The 23,494-nt window shown below is 38.7% G+C and overlaps 1 protein-coding gene across 4 annotated transcripts in view; it reads left to right on the forward strand.

Moving 5' to 3' along the window:
• The window catches only part of LOC126253107 (protein pigeon), a 486,240-nt gene that overhangs the window by 392,812 nt on the left and 69,934 nt on the right, over window positions 1-23,494 (forward strand). For all 4 annotated transcript variants that reach the window (XM_049954213.1, XM_049954212.1, XM_049954214.1 and 1 more), the window contains one exon: window positions 16,149-16,333. In XM_049954213.1, coding sequence (XP_049810170.1) covers window positions 16,149-16,333 — 185 coding nt within the window. The remainder of the gene's footprint in view (window positions 1-16,148; window positions 16,334-23,494) is intronic.

Raw genomic sequence — 23,494 nt, forward strand, 5'->3', positions numbered from 1 at the left:
TGCGTATTGTCTGCAGCTGATCTTCTTCTCAGGTCAGACGGTTGCATCGATCTTCACAAACTCTTCTTCTCCAAAGACTATAGCTGGTTAAGGAAATTACAAAATAGACTTCTTTTCTACTCTTGAAATGATTCTTTACTCTCAAGATACTTTGGTTCAACTCTGTTATATTTTCATCTCCACAATAAAACAACTTCGCAAGTTTCACACAAGCGTTCACCTCTTGCGAGTAAACCCCATCTTGGACCATTAGATACTAACAGATACAATTACAATATGTGTGGTTTAATAACCACTACAAAACCAGTTCTTGCTTTTTGCAAGTCCAACACCAGAAAATCCAATGTAAATGTCTTTAGTTCAATACATAATTCATTTGTTCACAACAATACAGTTGTTACACCATCAAAGAATAGAGCATGCTTGCTCCTTGTACTGGACATACAGTTTCTATGGCACACGCTGCAAACACTTGTCCATGCCGATCGACCATCACTATTGCAGTATTCTCCCAATACACGTCCATCCAGCACACACAGAAATCAGCAGCGAGGTAGACACATCTCCACTCTCTCACCCTCGTACTTAAAATATAAGGTGTTGGAGATGGTGGAAAGCCGAGTGTCTCTAGAACTTACACTGAAATTCTTGAGGCACTACAAGTTCACGGTCCTTCAGATAAATTGAACAGTCACTGTCATTGTTTTAACACACGGTCTATTGCTGTAACACTTATTTCACTGTTAAGTTGTCATTCTAAGCAACACAAGTTCCTTGTTTAAAACTTGGCCGTGGATTGACTGACTCGTGACCAAAAATCGGGCCCTTATATATCATCACAATAATACGTGCTGGAACTACACATTGTTCGGAGTGTAATTTACAGAAATTACAATTAAAACTTAACTCATTAAATTAACTGTATACATAAAAAACTGTGTCTTTTTAAGAGTTTCTTCTACTACGAGGGTTAAGCCGAATTATTTGTTTACAAATGAAAACCTTAAATTTGTAATCACAAATTGAAATTTCATGCCGTTATCCTGTAAGTTGGTAAGTGTGCTACGAAAAGTGTGCAGAATGGCCTGTAAGTGGCAGCATAGTACAGATGCGTTCATACGGTCACAGTATCAGTATAAAGATGGCCGCCCCACTTGCTACTTGCACCAGGGAGGAACAGCGTTCTGTTATTCGGTTTTTACATAGTGAAGGTGTGAAACCTATTGAAATTCATTGACGAATGAAGATTCAGTACGGTGATGCATGTTTGTCACAGCGGCAAGTCTACGAATGGCGTAGGAAGTTCGCAAATGGTGTGACTTCAGTGTAAGATGCTCCTCATCCAGGTCAGGCACAACGAGTTGTGACTCCACAGAACATTGCAGGAGTTGAAGCCATAGTGAAGGAAAACCGCCGAGTGACACTGAATGACATTGCAGCACATTTAGAGATTAGTCATGGGTCAGCACACTACATTGTGCATGGTGTGCTCCAGTTTCACAAAGTGTCTGCAAGATGGGTGCCACGGCAGCTGACTCCTGAAATGAGAGAATGACGTGTTGATGCTTGTGAAGAACTTCTTCGGCACTTTGAATGAGAAGGTGATGGCTTCCTTGCAAGAATCATTACTGGGGACAAAACCTGGGTTCACTTCCACCAACCACTTCCTCATCCACCATACTCACCAGACCTTGCCCCAAGTGATTTCCATGTGTCTGGACCACTCAAAGATGCAGTGGGAGGAAAGAAGTTCCGTTCTGATGAAGAGGTACGCCACGTGGTGCATGAGTGGTTTCATGGACTACCAAAAGAATTTTTTTCTAAAGGAATTTATGCACTTTGTAAGCACTGGCGGACTTGCATTGAGCATGGGGGAGATTATGTTGAAAAGTGATACAGCTTTGTACCACTTCTGCACAATAAATAATATTTAAAAAAATATTTAAGTTTTTCATTTGACTCACCCTTGTAGTTCGTCAAACAATACTTTTGACAAAACTCTTAATTAATTTGGAATTAATTAGGGGCTGGCTTTGCTAACATGTTATTGAATAGATCCAAATGGATCCTTTAAAATTTCTACTAGTTGTTCCTCCAAATGTTTATTCTTGGTGCAGAATTTGCATTTGTTTATATGTCACAATAGAATTTAAGTTACAAAACAATGACTGATTTTGCCCTATAATGAAAGATACTAACTAGTAATAGTCAAAATAAATTAGAAAATCAATTACATACGTAAAACTAAGCACAAAATTATATCTGGTGTTATATTCTTTAAAGCTAAGGGCCAATCTTTCTCTCTTATGAAAATACAGATTATGCTCACGTATGCTAGTGTTGATTAAGTCAAAATGAAAAAATGAATTTTAAGGAGGCAGATAACACAACAAGAGGGGAATTAAAATTATCCCAGCTTGCTTCATCGCAGCCTTATCCTTATTACACACTTCTGTGCAACTAACACTTTTTCCTTAATGATGAGTTATCCCAGAATATGATGCCATAAGACATTAGTGAATGAAAATACAAAAAGAAGTCAACACTTTTACATTTTCACGTTCAGAATCTGGTATTGGCCGTAACACAAAAGTTTCAGAGCCAAGACATTTAAGATGATCTATAACGTGTTACTAATGTAATCTAAAACTACTCTAAGGTCCTTATCAGTGTGAACATCTAAGAATTTAGAATATTCTTTTCTTTTTATTGATTTTCACTTGTACCTTATTTCTAAAGGAGCAGTCATTCAACTAGCAGCTAACTATGAACTAAGCTGCTAAGTTGTTTGGATGGGCAATACATCAGTTTTAACTTATCAGTTGATTTAATAAATAAAAATTTGTGTGATGTAATATTAATGTACACTATCAAATGAACAAGGTGTGAGATTTATAGGATGTCAAGAAATAATAATGATACTGGCTAATACTTGGCTAACATATGAAAGTACAGCCCTCACACACTGGCAAATTGATTTTTGCTCCTGCATCATTAATAGTGATTTGACCATGGAATCTTTTGCTTAAGTTTTCTTGGGAGTATGCCAAAGGTACCACAAGATTTCTTTAATGGTTAATTCCTTATACAACTTGACATTTTGTGGATTTTTTAGTTTGAAAATAACAGAAACCCTTTCATAAGTAAGAAGACCACATACTCCCAAGCTGTTCTTATGTGAAAACAGAATAAGATTTTGAGTGGTGGATTTTGTTTCTTTCTGTGGATATGATTTTGGTTTCCATATTGACAGATTTGGGGGATGATGGTGAGGTAAGGTTTGAAGTCAGGAAATTCTGGGAAGTTGCCGGGGATGATTTGTGGTCAGTAGAGATGATCACAGTTAGAAGGAGGAGTCAATTGAGTCAGGTAGGGTTCAGGATTAGTTTTGAATTGAGTCTGGTTGAGAAGGCTAGGGGAAAAAAGTGTTTCCACTGTAGGAACTGCAAAAAGGAGAGAAGGTCATTAATAAGTTTAGCACATCAGAATTTGGAAGTGGGGCAAAAGGTAAGACCTTTGGAAAGGACTGGTACTTCTGTGGGACTGAGGCTTTATGAGGACAGGTTTATGACTGTGTTGCATGTCTTTTAGGCTCCAGGTTCTGCATGGTGGCAGGAGGCAGGTTTTAGGGTGTAGTAAATCTAGTATATTTGGAAGGCGTGTTTTGGAGTCTATGAGGGGTTGCAGGAGAGTTTTGATGGAGGCTCTTCTGGTGGTGGTGGATAGTAGTAATCCAAGGTGGTAGTATGAGTTGAAAAAATTGGACAGTTTTTTTAGATGGTAGCGTGCATGTTTCTCTAGTTGCTGGAGGGCAAGGATTTCAATCTGGAAGATGGGATGCAGGAATTTGGGGTTGCAGAGCAAAGCACACAACTTACTGACCTCACCTAATTCATTTACATCTGCTGGTGCCTCTCTTTTCACACATATACATCCAATGATCTACATCCCACTCTGTTATCATCTTTTTATTTATTAATTTATTGTTTCACTTTGATCTCATCCTATTTGCACTTCACTTTTATTTCATTTTCAATTTTCATTAGATGCCTTACTTCTCGGAATTGATCTTTTTTCATTATACTTCATTCATATCAGAGCTGTCGATGGCGGCAGCTGAGTGTGTGTGAGATGTGCTTGTTTGTGTGAATATGTGTGTGTGTGTGTGTGTTTTCTTTGCTGAGGAAGACCTTGGCCAAAAGCTATGTGCATTAAAGTCTATCTGTTGTGCCTGTCTGTATCTCAGCAGTTTATCCTTATGGTGAGTAGTGGTCTGTCCTATTCCCTATATTGTTGTTATTCCAACCTGAAGTTTCCATTGTTAGATGTGTGATATTCTCTCCTTCAACCTCAATTCCATCAGAACTCTTATGGAAAGCTACCCTCATTATCTTTTTGAGAACCAGTTTGGACAGTGTTGGTGACACACCATCAACTTGTTTCAGATATATCCTGTGATTATGTTAATGTTCTCTGTGACTTGGTTCCCAAACTTCACTTTGCCTTTAAAATCAGTGAGACAAATTCTCAGTAGGCTGATAAATTTCTAGTGTATTCCAAACTTGGTTAGGCAATTCATCAGGCTCTCCCAGTTCAAACTGTGATTTGCCTTGTACAAAATCTGTGCCTCATAGTCAGTTCTCAGTGGCACCTCTTCTCTTGGCCAATGCCTTAATACATTTTTCCCAGAAGCAAATCTTGCTCCTGCTCTTCTTGCTGATGGCTGTATTTGCCACCTCGTTTACAGCATCTGTGACTTATCTCTGTACTAGTTCTGGTTTCTTTTCCTACAAGATTTCAAAGTGGTTGCTGAACTGGAGCTGCAGTTCCTCTTCCTTTGTGGTGTCTTTGAACATATTGATGTGTTATAGTTCAATTCTTTTATCTTGGCGGCTCGCGAATGCCTGCCCAGATGCGGGAGATTGCTGCGTTGCCAGTTGCAAATGACGCACGCGCCAATAGAAGCAGCGCCATAGTACAGTATAGTTCGCAAGCTTACGTTTAGGGGGGAGCGCGCAGTTTATGAAGTAAACCCACCACGGCCGCATTAACCCTTTCGCTGCTACAGAGACATGCTCCCCGCATTCTGCGATGTGCTCGATTTTGTCATCAGTGCACTGCTCGCCTGTGCAGACACATGGTGTTTCCGACTGCTTTGACACACTTATCATTCGATTCCACAACAACTATTTGGCCCAAAAATTAGATTTTTACACATCTTCTTGACTGATACCTTCCCCTCACTTCCTTTGACTGACTGAAGTGCTTTAAAATAAAGCCAAACGCGCCCGGTGTAAATAAAACTTTTATTACAGTCGCAAAAGACGGAATATTTCTCAATATTACATACGACACCTATGTGGTACTTAAATTAAATGAGATATTGTTGTACAGTAAATTTTGTATGAAATTTAGGTACCTTGTCCACATTTCATTCTCAACATTGTGGCAACTAAAATCGACCATACGGAAAGTATACGCTATGGACTTTTACCTCTGCAAACTCTTCAAAATTTCGTGCAATGGTTTACTACATTTAATGCTGCACAATAACTGGGTTGAACATCGAAACAAAATTAAGTCATTTATGGGGGGAAGGTATCAGTCAAGAAGATGTGTAAAAATCTAATTTTTGGGACAAATAGTTTTTGTGAAATCGAATGATAAGTGTGTCAAAGCAGTGGGAACACTATGTGTCTGCACAGGCGAGCAGTGCAGTGATGACAAAATCGCGCACAGCGCGGAATGCGGGGAGCACGTGACTGCAGCAGCGAAAGGGTTAATGAAGAGACAAAGCACTAGAAATTTCAAAAAACTGCATTCAAACGAATAAAATTCGTGAAGTAAGACACTTCGATATTGTTTTAAAATAAAAAAAATATTTAACATCGCATAAGGTTTGAACTCGTTACCTATCGCCTTCTAATCCAACGCCTTAACCATTACGCTAACGCAGCTCGTCCTGCAATATATCTCCATAAGGAGTGTGAGACGTCACGCAAAATTCTGACAATCACTGTTGGTATGCCTATGAATTACTCGCAATTGGTCGAAGTACAATAGGAAATAAACAATTACCGCTGTTCTTTATTGCAAAAAAGCGGTTCGTGAAATTGATACAAACACCTTTCCTTGCTATCGCCTGAATTAAGAGTCTTATTGCTTGTTTGGTTTAATTAATTAATAGAAAATGAAGCAATTGGCATAAAGAATGGTTTTTCCAAACTTTCAAAAAACAAAGTCTGCTACCAAGACATTGCTTTTGTTCTATTACTTTATTTATGACTGAACGTTTCTAAAACTGAAGACACTCGTCCGTGCTCTGTACTACAGTCGAGATCTGGCAACGTCGTTCTCTGTTCATTGGCTGACTGTATGTTTTGACGTCAGATGCGCAGAACGACCCTAAACTCGGCCGCCAAGATATATGACGCGTACTTTAGTGCACTACTTTCTTAAGATTGTTTCTATCTTTGGCTGCGCATTGTACTTATAGCTAGCTTTGTACTAGGAAGTGGTAACTCCCTTACTTCTCACTGTCCATCTCCCAATTCTTTACTTTAATGGCAGTTGCAAGGTGATCCATATAATTAACTGTATTAACATCTGGTGACATCCTAGTTCCTTTGTGTATATTTTTCTGTTGGATACTGGTGCTGCTGAGGAACATCCCTTTTGATGTTGCAAATGTGATGAACCTGATGTCACTGTCATTGCTTTGTTTATGCAAACTGTAGCTTCTAGATGTTGAATGGAATACGAGGCCTGTCTAAAAAGTAACCGACTGTTGGGCAGAAAAAATATTTTTAGTACCTGACGGGGTTGGGACCCTAATCCCCTTCAAAGTAGGCCCCTTGTGTTTGCACACACTTAGCCCACCGATTCTTCCACTGCTGGAAACACCTCTGGAAGTCTTCTTTAGAATGGTGTTCAGCTCTGTTGTTGTGCTACTCATTATCTCTTTTCTACTCTCAAAATGGGATCCTTTCAGTGGCATCTCCAATTTGGAAACAACCAGAAGTTGCAGGGAGCCATGTCTGGAGAGTAAGGAGGTTGGTGAACGGCTGTAATTCCATGTTTGGCCAAGAAATTTTGGATCAAGTGGGATGAATGTGCAGGGGTGTTGTCGTGATGCAGTTACCAGTTTTTTGCCATCCACATGTCTGGTCTTTTGCACCGAACTGCATCACGGAGTTGCCAGAGAACATCAAAGAAGACAGTCAGCATCACCTTGATTTTGCTTTGCACCTGCCACACTTTCTTCAGCCTTGGAGACTCAGGATACTCCCATTGTTACAACTGTCTCTTTGTTTCTGGATTGTACCCGTATACCCATGACTCATCTCCAGTAATCACAGTGTTCCGAAATGCAGGATCAGTGTTGGTGGTGTCCAGAAGGTCCTGTGCAACGTCAAAACAGGTCTTTTTGTTCTGGCAACAACAATTTGGGCAAGAATTTCACAGCCACTCAGTGCATGTTCAAATCATCATGCAAAATTGCACTTGCAGAATCTTTACTCATTCCAACCTTTTGGGCAATCTCCTGCATGGGCAAACAATGATCTGCCATCACCAAATTTTGCACCCTCTCAACAACAGATGCACTCGAGCAGTTTGGGGCCTACCAGAACGCTGGTCACTCTCTACTGATGTGCGGCCATTTTTGAATCCACTCCTTAATTTGTGTTACACCCATCACATCTTTTCCAAACACCATCCGAATCTTACGAATTGTTTCGCTTTGAGAATCATCAAGCTTTTGACAAAATTTGATGCAATATCTTTGCTCAACACATTCAGTCACCTTGAGAGAATCGGTAATTCGACAAACACATTGTGTAGCACCTCACTCAGGAACTGACAGGCAGCGACTGACACGCTGGAAGGTGGCGACAAAATTCACACATGCGCATAAAGGTCTCTTCCTTTACTGTGTACAGTGGTGCCACACTATTGTCTCTATTTTGTGTGGGAAAATCAAAGGTTGGATTCTTTTAAATAGACCTCATTCAACTTTTCTTCCCACTTCAGCATTCACATTAACAAGTAGAATTTTACAATTGCTTTTTGGAATGACATCCACTACGTCCAGCACCACATAGAATTCATTCTCCCCTTGAGGTGTACTTTCCGCTGTGAGCACATGGCAGTTCACAAATGACACTTTACATCTCTTCGTGTCAATTGTTAGTACTGTTGTTCTAGGGAGCTCTGATAAAAGCCCAAGCATATTAGCAAATTACATAATTTGCGTCTTGAATCACAGCTCCCATAAAATAATGTATAGTTCTCAACATCAAGGATACCAATATCCTCCCAGCAAACTCCATGTGAAGTCGATAAAGCCATCCAAAACTTTTGATCTCCTTGAGTAGACTACCTGAGGCATCTGTTTTATGTAAACTTCAAATATTCCATGTTCCAACTCATTTACTTTTTCCTCACACTTTTTATCTATTTTGTATTATGGATATCCAAGATTTCATTACACTCTGTTCACAGTTGCCAAGTTTTCTGTGATGGGATGGTAACCCGTTGCCAACTTCCAGCCTGGAGGACCAGGGTTTCTCATTTTGGGGTAACCTTCCTCTAGATGAACTGTTCCCCTAGAACTGTTGAGGTTCATTTCTCCTTTCTTTAAAAATCTGAAGGGTTGAAGAATAGGGAGTGAGAAAATAGGGCACTTTGAGGCATCATTGACGAGGACCTGTCCAGCTTGGAAGACCCTGCCAGTTGCTACACTACTGCTGGCGTTGCTCTTAGTGTTGTATCAACACAGAAACCTTTCTGCATGCCTTGACAGTGCTACTAAAAACACTGTCTTCTGGAGAGTGAGCTACTGTTTTTACTAGTAATTCAAAAAGTTTCATTTGAAGTATGACTTACTCAACTACAATGAAAGATGCAAAAATAACTTCCCTATATATTTTTCTGCCTCTTGTATGGTCAGCTTAACTGCCTCGCCTATCTGTAAATGCTTTCTATCCAACCTAAATTCCCAACTTGACACATCCTAGTAGCAACTGCTTCCCAACCCCATTTGCTCGTAGCTTTTGGCTGAATCCCAAAAAGGTTCAGTCATACTATGCATCTGCACTGAAATTACTGTGAGCTGTCTAAGCTAATAGACAATGCTAAGTGATTAAGACTATTACTTGTGTAAAGCAGGAAATCTAGGTCTGAGTCATGGTCCAGCACAAATTTTCACTTGTCACCGTTAAATTTAATTTAGTGCCCAATTGTGCCAAATGTCTTTTTGCATCACAGAGTAGTGTGTGTTCTGTCAGACAAGAAAGTTCCTTGCCTTGCCACGTTGTCATGAGCAGCATACACACTATGCCAAAGAGGTTGCCAGAAAATCTGTGCAACCAGCAATGAGAACAGTACCTACCAAGAGAATACAAACATATACCTGTACTAGAAAATTCCAGTTGATTGTTGCCTGGCAGATAGAAAATCAGCACACATCAACAGCAGACTTCCAGTAGTGTCAGTCAGCTGACACAAGTGCTTGCATGCTGTTGTGCCAACTAAAACTTGTGAAGTGCCAGTGGTGTGATACCGACAGACACAAATAAATGCCATGATGTTTGGAGGGATTTCCAAATTACTGCAATAGTTTCTGCCAACGAGGATACCAAAGCATGACCAATAACTGCTTAAAAGAATAGGTAGGAAAAGCTGGCTAACATGTTTCATTTCAGAAAACCAAATCCAAAGCAAACATTAAACGATGATGATGACAATGATGATGATGCTTATGATGATGTTCATTTTGTGGGGCACTTAACTGTGCGGTCATCAGTGCCCATACAAAGTCCAAATTTTTTCGCAGTCGAATCTGCCACTGTCACAAATGATGATGGTGAAATAATGAGGACAACACAAACACCCAGACCCCGGGCAGAGAAAATCCCCAACCCAACCAGGAACCAATCCCAGGACCCCATGATGCAGAGACAGCAATGCTAGCCACTAGACCATGAGCTGAGGACGCAAACATTAAAGCACTACAGACTGCTTAGGGACCGGCCTTGGTAGCATTGTAAGTTTTGATAGCTTTATTTGCTACGGAGAAGTTGTGCATCTGAAAAACTATATGGTGAGTTGTTACCTTTTTTCCTTCCATTATTTATATTCTTCCCATGAATTTATAAAAATGTTTGAAAAAATGTGACAATCATATAAGATCTACTTTCTCCAAGGTATTCATAGTTTACAGACAACCTTTATATTTTATTATAAACCATATTTAATGGTCATCATAAATAGCAGCACTCATCTTCTTGTTTATGTATGTTGGAAATATCAAACACCATTTTTATTCCAGTTCACAAACTGTGGCATCATGTCTAACTAGATTTGAAATGGGGATAGTAGTATTTTATTGTGATCGAGAGGAGGCTGGTGCTTCATATATTTTCACCATCTTGAAATGTGTCCCTGGCAGACAATTCTTTTCCTATCCAGTGTTCTTTCTTTGCGTGATGTGACATGGATATTTCATATAGCCTCGTTTCTGACTGAGTGGTATGAATATCACCGTTAGGTTGTAAGTAGCATGAATAAAAGGTCGCTATGTGTAAGAAGTGTGAAGTGGACTTTGAATGTATCCTGATGGCTAAAAGAGCCATGCGCACTCTGAAATAGAAAATACTATCTGACATTGAGATCAACGTAAAATATTGGGTCACCACCAACTCTAGCCACACGACAAATAAGAGGTTGTGCTGAGTTGTAAAATTACTTAATTTATTCATAAGAAAAACTCACAAAAGAACATTCATTGTAAAGTCACTGATAAAGAATGGGATGTAATTATTAATATGATCCAAGCATTGTTCCCGTGAATCAAATATTGAGTAAAGTAAAGAGTGCGCGAACACTGTGCATAAGTGCAGCTTGCAGCAACATTCCTGAAAACAAGATCTATTCCAGAGCATTTTTTTTAAATTTAAAAAAAAGGACACTAATTATTGGACCTTTGCGCATAGAAATGCTATGGATGGGCTAACAAGGCAAACTACAAGGTAAATGGCATAGGTAATGGAGACTTAACATCGGTACACTGGATAAGATTGGAGGCAAAATTATTTATTCCTTAAAACATTGATGTAATGCATCTATAGACTGCTGTTGCCTGGTAACTAAGTACAATTGCTTGTGAAACGCTATATGTTTCACAACAGACTCGTGTTCCCACGTGGTTCGTGGAGACACAATTTCTACGTACCGTGACAAAAGTTTAGTAACATCAAACCACGCAGTCGTGAACAATTAACATCTTACAGAGGACACATTTGAATAGACAAAGGATAATGGCAGAGGACCAACAAACTCTAATATTAACCCATGTGTTTGGTTTCCACTGGACAAAAGTAATGAGACATAGAAAATTCATAAAGAAGCAAAAATTACATAGATTTGGAGAATATTAGACTGCATACACATGTAGTTTGTAATGTCCCCACAGAAAATACCCTCTACCATGCACCAATTAATCATTGTCAATCAAACCATCCACATTCATTCACTTTGGAAAAGTATCTGATCTGATTTTCTCGTAATATATGCGGCGACAACTCGTTGACGCCCAAGTATTTTCTAGTACGTTTATTCTTTGAAATAACAGAGATGCATATATGCATTCTCCATGGTTGTTAGAGTGGTAACTAGGACAGCTTCTAGAGTATGGATTGAGGGATTGCCGTGTTTCTGAGAGATACATATTCTGATTTTCTTCTCGCTAAATCGAGCCACTTAACATTTGTGCCACTAACGGTTTGTTTGAAGAGAGAGAGACTGTAAAAGAAAAATAATTAAGATGTGGAATCACCGGAGATCTGTTCATGTAATGGAGATGGATTTAATACACAATTTCCTTCATAAATAAGGTTTGTGACTTTTTGTTCCGGAGTGAATGAACGAATGAGTTTTTTCTGAACCATTTGATGATCACGTTGGCCCTGTAATTAGTGGGGAAGTTTCAGCTGTGTCGAAGAGAGCCTGCAATCACTGAGTCTGTGTTAAATTGTCCAAAAAGGCTTCGTACACATCTGGAAATCGCAATCTTTCGTAAAAGGAACAAATTGTCCACACGATTGATTCTCCCGACTGAATACAGTGTTTAACAGTAACAATAAATCTAAAGATCTCTTACAGCAAGCCAGCTGCTGATTACCAAGACGAAGGACTCCACCAAAGATCCTATTTGGCTGATTTCACGTAATGAAATATTATATTAAAAACTGTACATAGATAAAGGAGAGAAAGAGAGAGAGTGAATGAAAATAGAGATAATACTAATAATCCTCCATTAGTCTAACTTTTCACCTGTCTTATCACGGATCAGCCAAGACACGGGAGGCCCTTACATTACTGTATAGATTTATGTGTGAAGGTGAAAGGGTCTTAAAGGCAACAGATACACGTCTATACAGGCAAGACATTACACAAAGTTAGCAGCTCGCTGCATTCATCATCTATTCTTAGAGGAAGAGACGACAACTTATTATCTTGTTAAAAGTTGCAGGCGCACAAACATTCGCACTGAACCAAGAGCACTTCAACATATGCAACACCTTTGTGCTACGTTCTTCTTATGGATCAAAGACAAGTCTGCATTAGGAATCAAGTTGAAAGTCCGCAAAAGCCTTGCATTCATTGCTGCAACCCAGCAAAAAAGTATTTATAAGATGAAACAGGAGACCAAAAGCTAAAAGCTTGCCTCTTCCTATGAGACAATGCGCCACACAGTTAAGTCAACTCACTCTTCTTCAAAGAGACTTTGGCTGCAGACCCTCGGCGAGCTGGAAGCAGACTGACCATCTCACACACTCCAACATCTCCCACACGACCCCCTGGCCAGGAAAACCCAGAGACAAGGCTACCGCCACCAACCTAACACTGGTAACTTTCACACAAAGGGAGCAAACCTCTTTGCCTACCTGAAAACTACAAGGGTTGGCCATTGTGCATGACTACTGCTGATTCTCTGCAGCAGACTAAACCACTGTACAGAAAAATGAAACACACCCACATTCATTCATTCACTCACACATGCCAGAGAGTTCTGTATCATTGGGAAGCAAATAAAATGATAATGAATGGAGACTACAGGACACTTTCAAGTTCACCACAACAGTCTACTAATGACCAACGTAAATAGACATGATTCAACCAAACACACTTCAAACTTGTCTTTGATTTGCTCAAAGAACAGCCACTATTCCATTGCAAGGTACTGTTATCCCATAGCTTCATTGATCCTTTAACATTGCAGTTCTTCACCCATTTCAAAATATTTCGCCACACACTTCTCATTTTGTCTATAAATGATGGTTGTTCCAGGGGATAGCACATTCCTCTCCTTAAGTCTGAAATGTAATAATTCTGTTAGCACTTTTAGGTGGATCAAGGTCATGCATAAAATTATTTAATTCACTTTGAGTGAAATGCTTGTATAGAATGAGTGCACCAGACAATATGAAGTCATAGCATCAGTATCAGGTTTTGTCAAAATGCTTGAGTCATAACTGGAGGACAAGTCTTAAAACCAACTGCAAACATTAGGATACTGACTGGAATCAGAAGCCAATTGTCTCGTAACATACAAGTTAAGTCAATGATTTATTGCAGTCTAATTATAATACATAATTTAATTTCACACACTATATAAAAATGGATAATTGAAAGCTCCTTTTGCTGTATCTTACTCAGTCAACAATACTCCCGTACAATAATTTCTCTACTGACTAATAACACTTATGGGCTAGTGTTCTGTACAGTTTTCTCTTCAGAAAACTACTCTTTTAATTTATTAAAAATCTTCTTTCCCATGTACCATGGAATTTGGGCAAAGAACTATAGGCAGTAGCTAGGAAGTGTGAATCTTTTTTATTCCTAGCTCTGTACATACATTGGAAATTATTTACTAGGATAGATCAGGATAGTTATGCATAAAAAGATTTAAATCAAATACGTACAGGGAAGGAGCACTTGATATATTCAGACCTCTTAATGGTGGACAACAAGGCACTCTTGGCCTTTCTTTGCACATATTTCTGACAATTGCTGTTTGCAAGTTCAGTATTCTTTTCATGTTTCCAGTGTCTCCTCTAAAGATAATCCCATACTTCACCACAGATTCAAAATAACTGTGGTACAATATTTTTTGTGTGCATATCAGTTGTGTTGGCTAGGTTTGTTGTAGCAAATGCCAGGATGTTTAATCTATTTAAGTGTGCCATATATAACAACCTTGACAGGTTTTCATCCAGATGCATTCCTAAGAATTTTACGCAGTCTGCTTCCATTAGTTCTTGATTTTTATTGATTATCTGAAGATCATTAGATATTTAAAATATTCAATTTTAATCTATTTACATTAAAATATTTTTTGCTGAGCGATTTTCTATCTATTAGGTATGACTTGGAGCATTTTAAAATGTAGCTATCCGTTCCATAGTTTTAACATTTGTGCAGGAATAAAGGTTGGTTTACACTGTCAAAGGCTTTAGTAAAGTTTCAGAAAATTCCTGTAGATTTCTGAGACTTGTAAATACATGAATTATTATTTTTCACAGAATTGTCAATAGCATAAATTGTGCTTCTGCTGTTTTGCTAACCAGTTTAATTTATTGAGACAGTATTATTGTATCTTTTATTATAATTTACAACTTTTATTGTAATAAGTTTCTCAAAGATTTTAGAAAACACAGGAAGAAGAGAGATGGGACAGTAGTGTCTCATGTCTTCTTTGGAGCCATTTTTTAATTAGGGTTGGACCTGGGTTCAGTTTAGCATCTAAAAAGTATGCCTCTTCCAGTCATTGATTTATGACCATGGATAGTGGTCCTTCTATTATACTGAAAGCTGCTTTAAGGACCTCAGTGGGGAGATCATCCCATCCCCCTTTTTTAGGGTAATGTTCCTTTTTCTACCTCTTTGTGGGTCACTTTATCAACTTAACTTAAACATTCGGTCATATTTTAATTAAAAAGAAGTAACTTTTTATTTTCTAGGTAATGTTCTTCATTTACATATTTTGCTGCATTTATAACAAAATCAGTTACATATTCTGGTACTGAACAGTTGCAGTTAATGTATATTGTATCTTAATTTTGGATATTTCCTGATTGTTGACTTTAATTCCAGGTTGTGATTTAACAACTGCCTAAACTGCATTTGATTTGTTTCTTTGTTTCTGAATAAATTTAATTTTTGCTGTTCCTTTCTTCTCTTTACAACATTCTTAAATGTGTTTATAGGTTTTAACATAATTTACAAACTCAGGACTTAATTGTTTTTAAAATCTGAATGTATTTTTTTGCCACTAGATTTTTTATTCGACACTGAATCTTCTTTAACCTACAACAAAAGAAAATTATGTTTTACTCACTGTGTTTTATTTTGTGAAGATTTTTCTAATATTTTGTACATTAATTTTTGGCAATTTGATCTGAAATTCATGGTTTGAAGTAGAATTTAGCAATTTTACTGTTCCCACCACACCATTGGAACTCAAAACTTAACCTTTTTCTCTGTCCTCTATTTGACTACCTGAAGTTTTTGACAGATATTCAACATTTTGTATGTCGTGCAGAGCATTTAACCCCAAAATATGCATAATGAGCATAAGATAAAAAGTCTGACATATTTATCCTCTCTTTGGGAGTCATGACAGTAGCAAAATATGTCTGTTCATTTCCGGACTTTTTTTAAATGGCGGCCAGTTCTTACATACATCTATAATGAAGAAAAATGCATTAAGTTAGTATGTTTTCAAACAACACATAAAATTCATGGCATTTCTGTTTTTTGAAACAAACTTGGTGTAATGGTGCAAAATTGTTCTTAATGCTTAATCTATCCAACAACGATTAATACAGAAATATGCGATGCAGGAAAATTCATAACTTGTAATTTGTGAAGAAACAAAAGGGTAGAAAACCTGACATCATGGTGAAACTTGGATAGATGCATCAATTTCGGACCCTGGAAAATATATATCAGCTGTTAGCTTACTGAAGTAAAACTGATGAAGACAAGTATTATTAGTGTCTTAAACTTTGTTGAAATTTGATAAACTCTAAATGAGCCAGCAGTTCTCTGATATAGAATGAAATTCTTTGTTTTACTCCTTGCAGAATCTTCGAGAACTGAGCATGCATTTGTTAAAGAATGGGAGCAGGCAAACTCCAATGAATGTCCATGTTGTAGCAACACGCTATGTTGCAGCTCAACTAGAAGTTTCAAAACATTTGTGTGCTATGTTATGCCAGTGTGCTGGCATTGATTCATACAAAGAGCAAGAGAAAGGATTTGCTCTCATGTAAGTAGAATAGAAGAAAATCTTAGATCAGTTGCCATTGGTCCCCCTTTCTCCTTATTTCTCAGTAATTGCTGTGTAAAAACGTTTGAACTAACACTGATATACTACAGTTTCCCTGTTAACCCTTTCAGTCAGTTTTTTCATTTCCGGGATGAAAATTTTGTAATTTGGTACCCAAGCAGAACTTATTTCTAGAACATTTTTCATATAGCAGAAACCAAAATTGGTGTATCCAAACCCAAATTGTGGATGATCCAGTACAAAGGACCTGTGAGTTACATGCATAATTCTTCATAGTTTTCAGAATTTTTTATTGTGTATATTTAATGGCAAAACTTATTGTGACCTTTTTTAAGAAATGGAATATCTAGGTTATACTCTCATAAAATAGTTACATGAAATTGTTAAAGAAAGCTTTATGAACGTTAAATGATGCTGGTGACATACAAAGTTTATTTTGCATGGAATTGTAGAAAGCAGTTGTGTTGATTTTATTTTATTTCATTTCATTTCATGTTCCATAGGCCCAACTGTGTTGGGTTCACACGGATCTGGAACAAGTCAGTTTTTTACAAATACAATATGCTAATCTTATAGCATATACAGACATTTGAGTACATAATTATATAAAAATTTATACAGTAAATTCTTTGAGCAGCAATACAGAAAAAAGATGATACATATTTTCTTAGAATCATTAAAGCAGTATGGAAAAACAGACACAGAGCACACACTGATACAGAGCTCAAGTTAAATAATGTTCTTAGTGGCATTATGTCAACTTGTAATAATATTAAAATTTTACAATTTATTTGTTTAAGAATTCATCTAGACTGTAAAAAGCTTTTTCTAGCAGAAATATTTTAGTGCTTTCTTAAACTTACTCTTGTTTTGAATCTCTGTATTTATTTCAGGAGGAAGAGCATTAAAGACTTTTGTTCCAGTGTAGTGGACACCCTTTTGTGCCAAGCTCAAATTTCTGTGCTCGCTGTGTATGTCATTCTTCTTCCTTGTGTTATGCTCATGATAATTACTGTTTGGTTGAAATATCTTTATATTTTTACAGACAAAACACATGAGAGAAAAAAATATATTGACATGTAGTTATGAATATTTTAAGTTTTCAAAAGCTATTTCTACAGGAGTCTCTTGAGCACAATCACATATAACTCTTAAAGCTCACTTCTGAGCATTGAACACTTTCCTTGCTAATGGTCGGTTGCCCTAAAAATAATGCCGTATTCGACGATTGAGTGAAAATAGCCATAGTATGCTACTTTGCAGTGTTAGGTTCATTCCATGTAGTGAGAACCCGTAAAGCATATGTAGCAGAGCTAAGCCTCTTACAAAGATCTAGAATATAGGAAGATCAGTTCATTTTCTTGTCAATGTGCACTCCAAGAAATTTGGTTGTTTCCATTCTTTCTATTAGCTGATTACCACATGTCACACTTATCTCTCTCTCTTTTTCTGTTTTTGTACAGTACTGAATAAAGCTGGTCGTACTGGAATTTAATGAGAGACCATTCACTTTGAACCAATTAACCACATCTGAGAGTATGTGATCAATGAACTCCTCAAGATTACTATCTGTTCTACTGCTCATAAAAATTGTGGTACCATCAGCATATAATGTAAATTTACACGGCAGGCTTGTACATGATGGTAGATCATTTATATAAATCAGGAATAATAGTGGCCCAAGAATTGAGCCCTGAGGCTCTCCACATGTAATGGAACTCCCTTCAGAATGTGAAGAAACATCACATTCTCCACCTGAGCTGTTCAAGAAAACTTTTTGTTTTGTGTCTTGGAGATATGATTGTAGCCGATTGCATGCAACACCACTTATTCCTACTAATTTTGCTTTTTGCAAGAGAGTCTGGTGATCAACACAGTCAAATGCTTTAGAATAATCACAGAAGACAACAAGTGCTAGCATTTTTTCATTAAGTGTTTCTCGGTTTTCATTTGCAAGTGCACAGATTGCATCTTCTGTTGAACGGCCCTTTTGAAAGCCAAATTGGCTCTTGCTGAGAACTTCATTCTTCATGAGATGATGAGTAATTCTTACATGTATTAGCTTTTCTAGAATTTTAGACAAAGCTGTCAGCAAAGGGATTGGTCAATAGTTAGTTAGTTCAGTTTTATCACCCTTTTTGTACAGGGGCTTCACAATGGCATACTTAAGTCTACTGGGAACAACACCTTTCTGAAGGGAAACATGGAAAATATGACAGAGAATGTCCCTTATGGTGTCTTGTTTGGCGGTGTTGTAGGCAAACATAGAAGAAGTTGTAATTAGATGGATGCCGAACACTAACTTCACGTAATGAAGGTTTATTCAGCACTTGAACATACAAGACCGTAGAGCAAACTGCCTCCACCCCATACAGTATATATACAGCTACAGAACATTCCAGTACAATGATTCTTGCCATTTGTGGATACTTCTAAAATGTACTCAAACTGAATATAGAAATTAAAACTCTACAGTCCAGGTGAGTTTTGAACTCACGACTCTCCATGCAACAGTTTAGTATCATATCCACTACACCACGGTGCTACTCAGCTTCTTTTGCGACATTGCTCCATCCTTAAGAGAACAGTGCCTCGGTATTACGTCCTCCTAATCTGGGAACGAGTCATCGGTCCTGCATACTCCGGCTCCTGATGACTGATTTTTGCCCTGTTGGTGATCTTCTTAGAACTTCTTTTGCCTCTATGCTCTTCATCAGCTTTCTGATTGTTGCCTGATGCTGGAGCTTCGAATTTACCCTGGGTTGTAGGATCCTTATAGGGCTTCATTCGAAGGATGTGGACCATATCTCGATCTTTTGTCGTTTTGTGTTGGGGACACAAACTTCAGCTTCATAAGTAACATCAGACAACTGTCTTATAACCTTTTTGCAGCATGCAGAGTTGAGCTAACTACTGAGCTTTGTCAGCTCTGGTTAACACCTGGCCAATGAAGTCGTCGTCCGTGTCATCAGGATGTAACAGAAACACAGTGTCCATCATCAGAGTTGCCTCATGCCCATGCACCAGGAAAAATGGTGTAAATCCTGCGGTGTCTTGTTTAGCAGTGTTGTAGGCAAACATCATGAAAGGTAGTACCTCATCCCAGTTCCTCTGTGCAACATTGACGAACATTGAAAGCATGTGGGCCAAGGTCGTATTAAGGCGTTCAGTAATCCCATTAGTTAGTGGATTGTAGGCAATCGTCATGTGATGAGTAACGTTGCACCGATGGTTTATCTCTGTCACAAGATTTGATTAAAAACTTTCCCTTGATCCGTAATTAATGACCTTGAGGCACCGTGTTTTAATACAATGTCTTCTACGATGAATTTGGCTACCTCGGATGCTTCGGCCGTTTTCACGGCTTTTGTAATGGCATAGCATGTCAGATAATCAGTGCAAACAATAATCCATCTATTGCCACTACCAGACATTGGAAATCGTCTAAGGAGGTCAATCCCAAAATTCTGGAAAGGTGTTTCAGCTGGTGGAATTGGTATGAGTCGGCCAGGTGGTTTCTGAGGAACTACCGTTCTCCTCTAGCACTCTCAACAGTGCGACACATAGTGACAGACACTCCTAAATAAACCTGGCAAGAAAAATCTCTTGTGGATTCTAGCATATGTCTTAATAAATGCTAAACTTCCGGCCTCGGCTGTGTCATGGAAATTTTGTTGAACATTTAAGTGCATGTGTTTAGGAATCACTGCTAGCCACCTCTTTCCAAATGGATGAAAGTTTTTCTTGCAAAGTAATCCATAATTTGAGATATCTTGGCGTCCTTCTTCTGCTCAGCAGAGAGATCCTGGAGTGCAGCGAGACAGTCACTATCTTCATCAAAGTCTTGATGGTCTTGCACAGGGTTTCTTGAGACACAGTCGGCATCTTCGTGTTTTCTTCCACTTTTGTATACTATGGTAATGTTATACTCTTGAAGACGTAGTGCCCACCTGGCGAGTCGTACTCTTAGATCCTTCAGACCTGTCAACCAACAAAGTGAATGATGGTCTGTAACAACTGTGAATGGCCTTCCATAGAGATACTGTCGAAATTTACACATGACCCAGATCTCAGCAAGACATGCTCTTTCTGTAGTTGAGTAGTTTCTGTCAGTTTTTGTAAGTGCCCTAGAAGCATAGGCTTCTCTTTTCCATCCCTAATCTGCACCAGAACAGCACCCAATCCCATACCCACCAGCGTCTGTATGTAGTTCTGTAGATGCTCTCTCATCATACAGACCAAGTACAGGGTCAGTCATCATAGCTTTTCCCAGCACATGGAAAGAATCTTGTAGAGCACCACCCCAGATAAATTTAGCATCAGCTTTTAACAACTCTTGGAGTGTCCTGGCTTCGATACAAAAGTCTTTGATAAAACGACTGTAATAAGAACGTAATCCAAGAAAGCTTCTCACATCTCTAATACTTTTGGGAATAAGAAATTCCGTTATAGATCTCACCTTTTCTGGGTCTGGCCGCACACCTTCGTTTGACACAAGGTGCCGAAGTATTTGATTTCTTTTGCTCCAAAGAGGCACTTTATTGGATTAAGTTTCAGTTCGCCTTGTTGGAGACACTTAAGAACAGCCCTCAGTCTTTTTATATGTTCATCAAATGTCTCTGAGAACACTATAGTGTCATCTAAATAACAAAGACACATTGTCCAATTCAGGTGCCTTAGAAGATTATCCATCATCTGTTCAAAAGTTGCTGGTGCATTACACAAATCAAACGGCATTACCTTAAACACATACAGGCCCTCAGGGGTGATGAATGCAGTTTTCTCATGATCCGCCTCATCTACTTCGATTTGCCACTATCCCAAGTACATGTCCATGGTTGAGAAAAACTCAGCCCCATTCAGACAATCTAGTGTATCGTCAGTTTGTGGATGAGGGTAAACATCCTTTTTAGTTATCTTATTAAGCTTCCTATAATCAACACAAAAGCACCAACTGCCATCCTTCTTCCTGACGAGGACCACTAGTGACGACCATGGGCTCTGTGAAGGCTGAATGATGTCATTCTTCATCATTCTCTACCTCATCGCGAAGTATTCAACATTCCGTTGCTGACGCACAGTATGCTCTCTGGCTTATTGGTTGATGGTCTCCAGTGCTAATCCGGTGCTTCACTGTTGATTTGTCTAATTTGCTCTTCACCTGTGGATTGCAGCATTCAGAGAACTCTTGAAGAATGCCAAATAGCTTCTTCTGTTGTTTCTTAGTGAGATCTGGTGATAGTCGAGCTAGAAGATCTTGTCTCCTAGTGGTAGTGCTAATTTTGCCCCCAGACTTGGCTTGGGAGATTTCTGTGACGCTCAGCTCTGTTCTTCAATTAATGGCTCAGCATTTGCTATGCACATGCGTCTTGGAAGGATCAGCGGTTCTCAGTGATAGTTAACTATCCACACTTCACTGAGTCCGTTCTTAAACGAGATGACTGAGGCTGGGATGACTAAGTCATTCTTCAGTGGTATCCTTCTCTTACATTCCACTACAATATCCATGGGTCGATGCATAGCTTGACATGTGACAGCTACCTTTCTAGTGCTGACTGCAAGAATGATCACTTCATCCACCACACAGTCTCCACACACACGGATGCACATCTTCCTATCCACAGTATCTCATCTCGTCTAGCATAATCTTTGAGCGACCACAATCTGTAATCACTTGAGAAGCTTTCAAAAAGTCCCATCCAGAATGATGTCATGACTACACTCTTGTAAGACAATGAATTCTGAGGGTTGTGTACGGCCACTTATACCCACACCAATGGTACATCTCTCTGTGGATGTTACATATTTTCCATTAGCCACCTTCAGCAGAGATGTTTTGTTGTCTATGAATACAGTTTTCTGCAACTGCCAATGGTACTTCTCCAAAATGACTTAATATGATGCTCCAGAGTACACAAGAGCTTGGGCTGGTTGGCCATCCATGAGGATATCGATGTAGTTTCCTATCACTTTTGTAGTGATCGACGGCGGAGGATTTTTCTCTTCGGCAGCCTCACTTCCAAGGAAGGTTGCAGCCTTTAGTTTTCCAGGTTGTGGCAGCTATGTGATCAGCTGGAGCTTCTAAACAGCGATGGAGGCCGTGATCAGCATGTTGGGGAGCATCCTCTCCAGCGGCTAGCTTGTGGCGATGGCGACCTACGTCGTCCTGTACCCACATCTTCTTGTTCATCATCGTCAGCCTGGAGTTGGTGTCGGCTAAGATCGGTCTGCTGTCTTCTGGCGTGGACATCATCAAATATCTGCTGACTTTCTCGACAGTAGCGCACCACATGTCCCGGTCGTGCACAGTGAGAACATATTGGTTGGTTATTGGTTATCCTGGGTCCTCCAGACGTCACTCTTCCTCATGCGGCATTGTAGGAATGTAACTCCACCTGGGTCTTGCCGACTTTTTCGCTGTTTTAAAAGGATGAGAGACTGGGTTCAATGTCTTTTCCACTTCCTCCCTTATGGCATCTTGAAGCGTCTTGGTTTTCTGCTCGCTGTACAATCCAAGTGCCATCTGAACTTCCTCTCTCACTATCTGATGAAGAACACTTGTGAAATCAGTTGCTTCCTCCATCACAGACATTGATACGATGTTTGGAAGCTGTTCAAACTTCTTGTGTGTAATTCTTTTTTGATACATTATCTCGATATACTGGCACCATTTTATGAAGTCGTCTGCTGTCGAAACCTCTTTTTTTTTTTAGATTAGATTTACTTTCATTCCAATTGATCCGTAGTGAGGAGGTCCTCCAGGATGTGGAACATGTCAGAAAAACAACAATACATGACAAATATTTACAACTAAAACAAATAAGCTAATGTACCATTCCACAGGTCCCAAGTGGAATGATCGTCATTTTTTAATGAACACTAAGAGTCATTTTACAAATACTAATGCACTGAATTTAAAATAAAAAAGTTTTTTATTTATTTATAAGGTAATACAACTTACTGTAATACTTATTTACAATGAACACATTACTGCACTGAAATGGTGCAGAAGTTAGATTATACTAACACACACACACACACAAATTTTCAATGAACACATTACTGCACTGAAATTGTGCAGAAGTTATGTTGTACTTATATACAAATCAGTTGGTTTTACTAAGAAATTCATCAATGGAG

Source organism: Schistocerca nitens, chromosome 4 (genome assembly GCF_023898315.1).
Source record: "Schistocerca nitens isolate TAMUIC-IGC-003100 chromosome 4, iqSchNite1.1, whole genome shotgun sequence".
NCBI lineage: Eukaryota > Metazoa > Arthropoda > Insecta > Orthoptera > Acrididae > Schistocerca > Schistocerca nitens.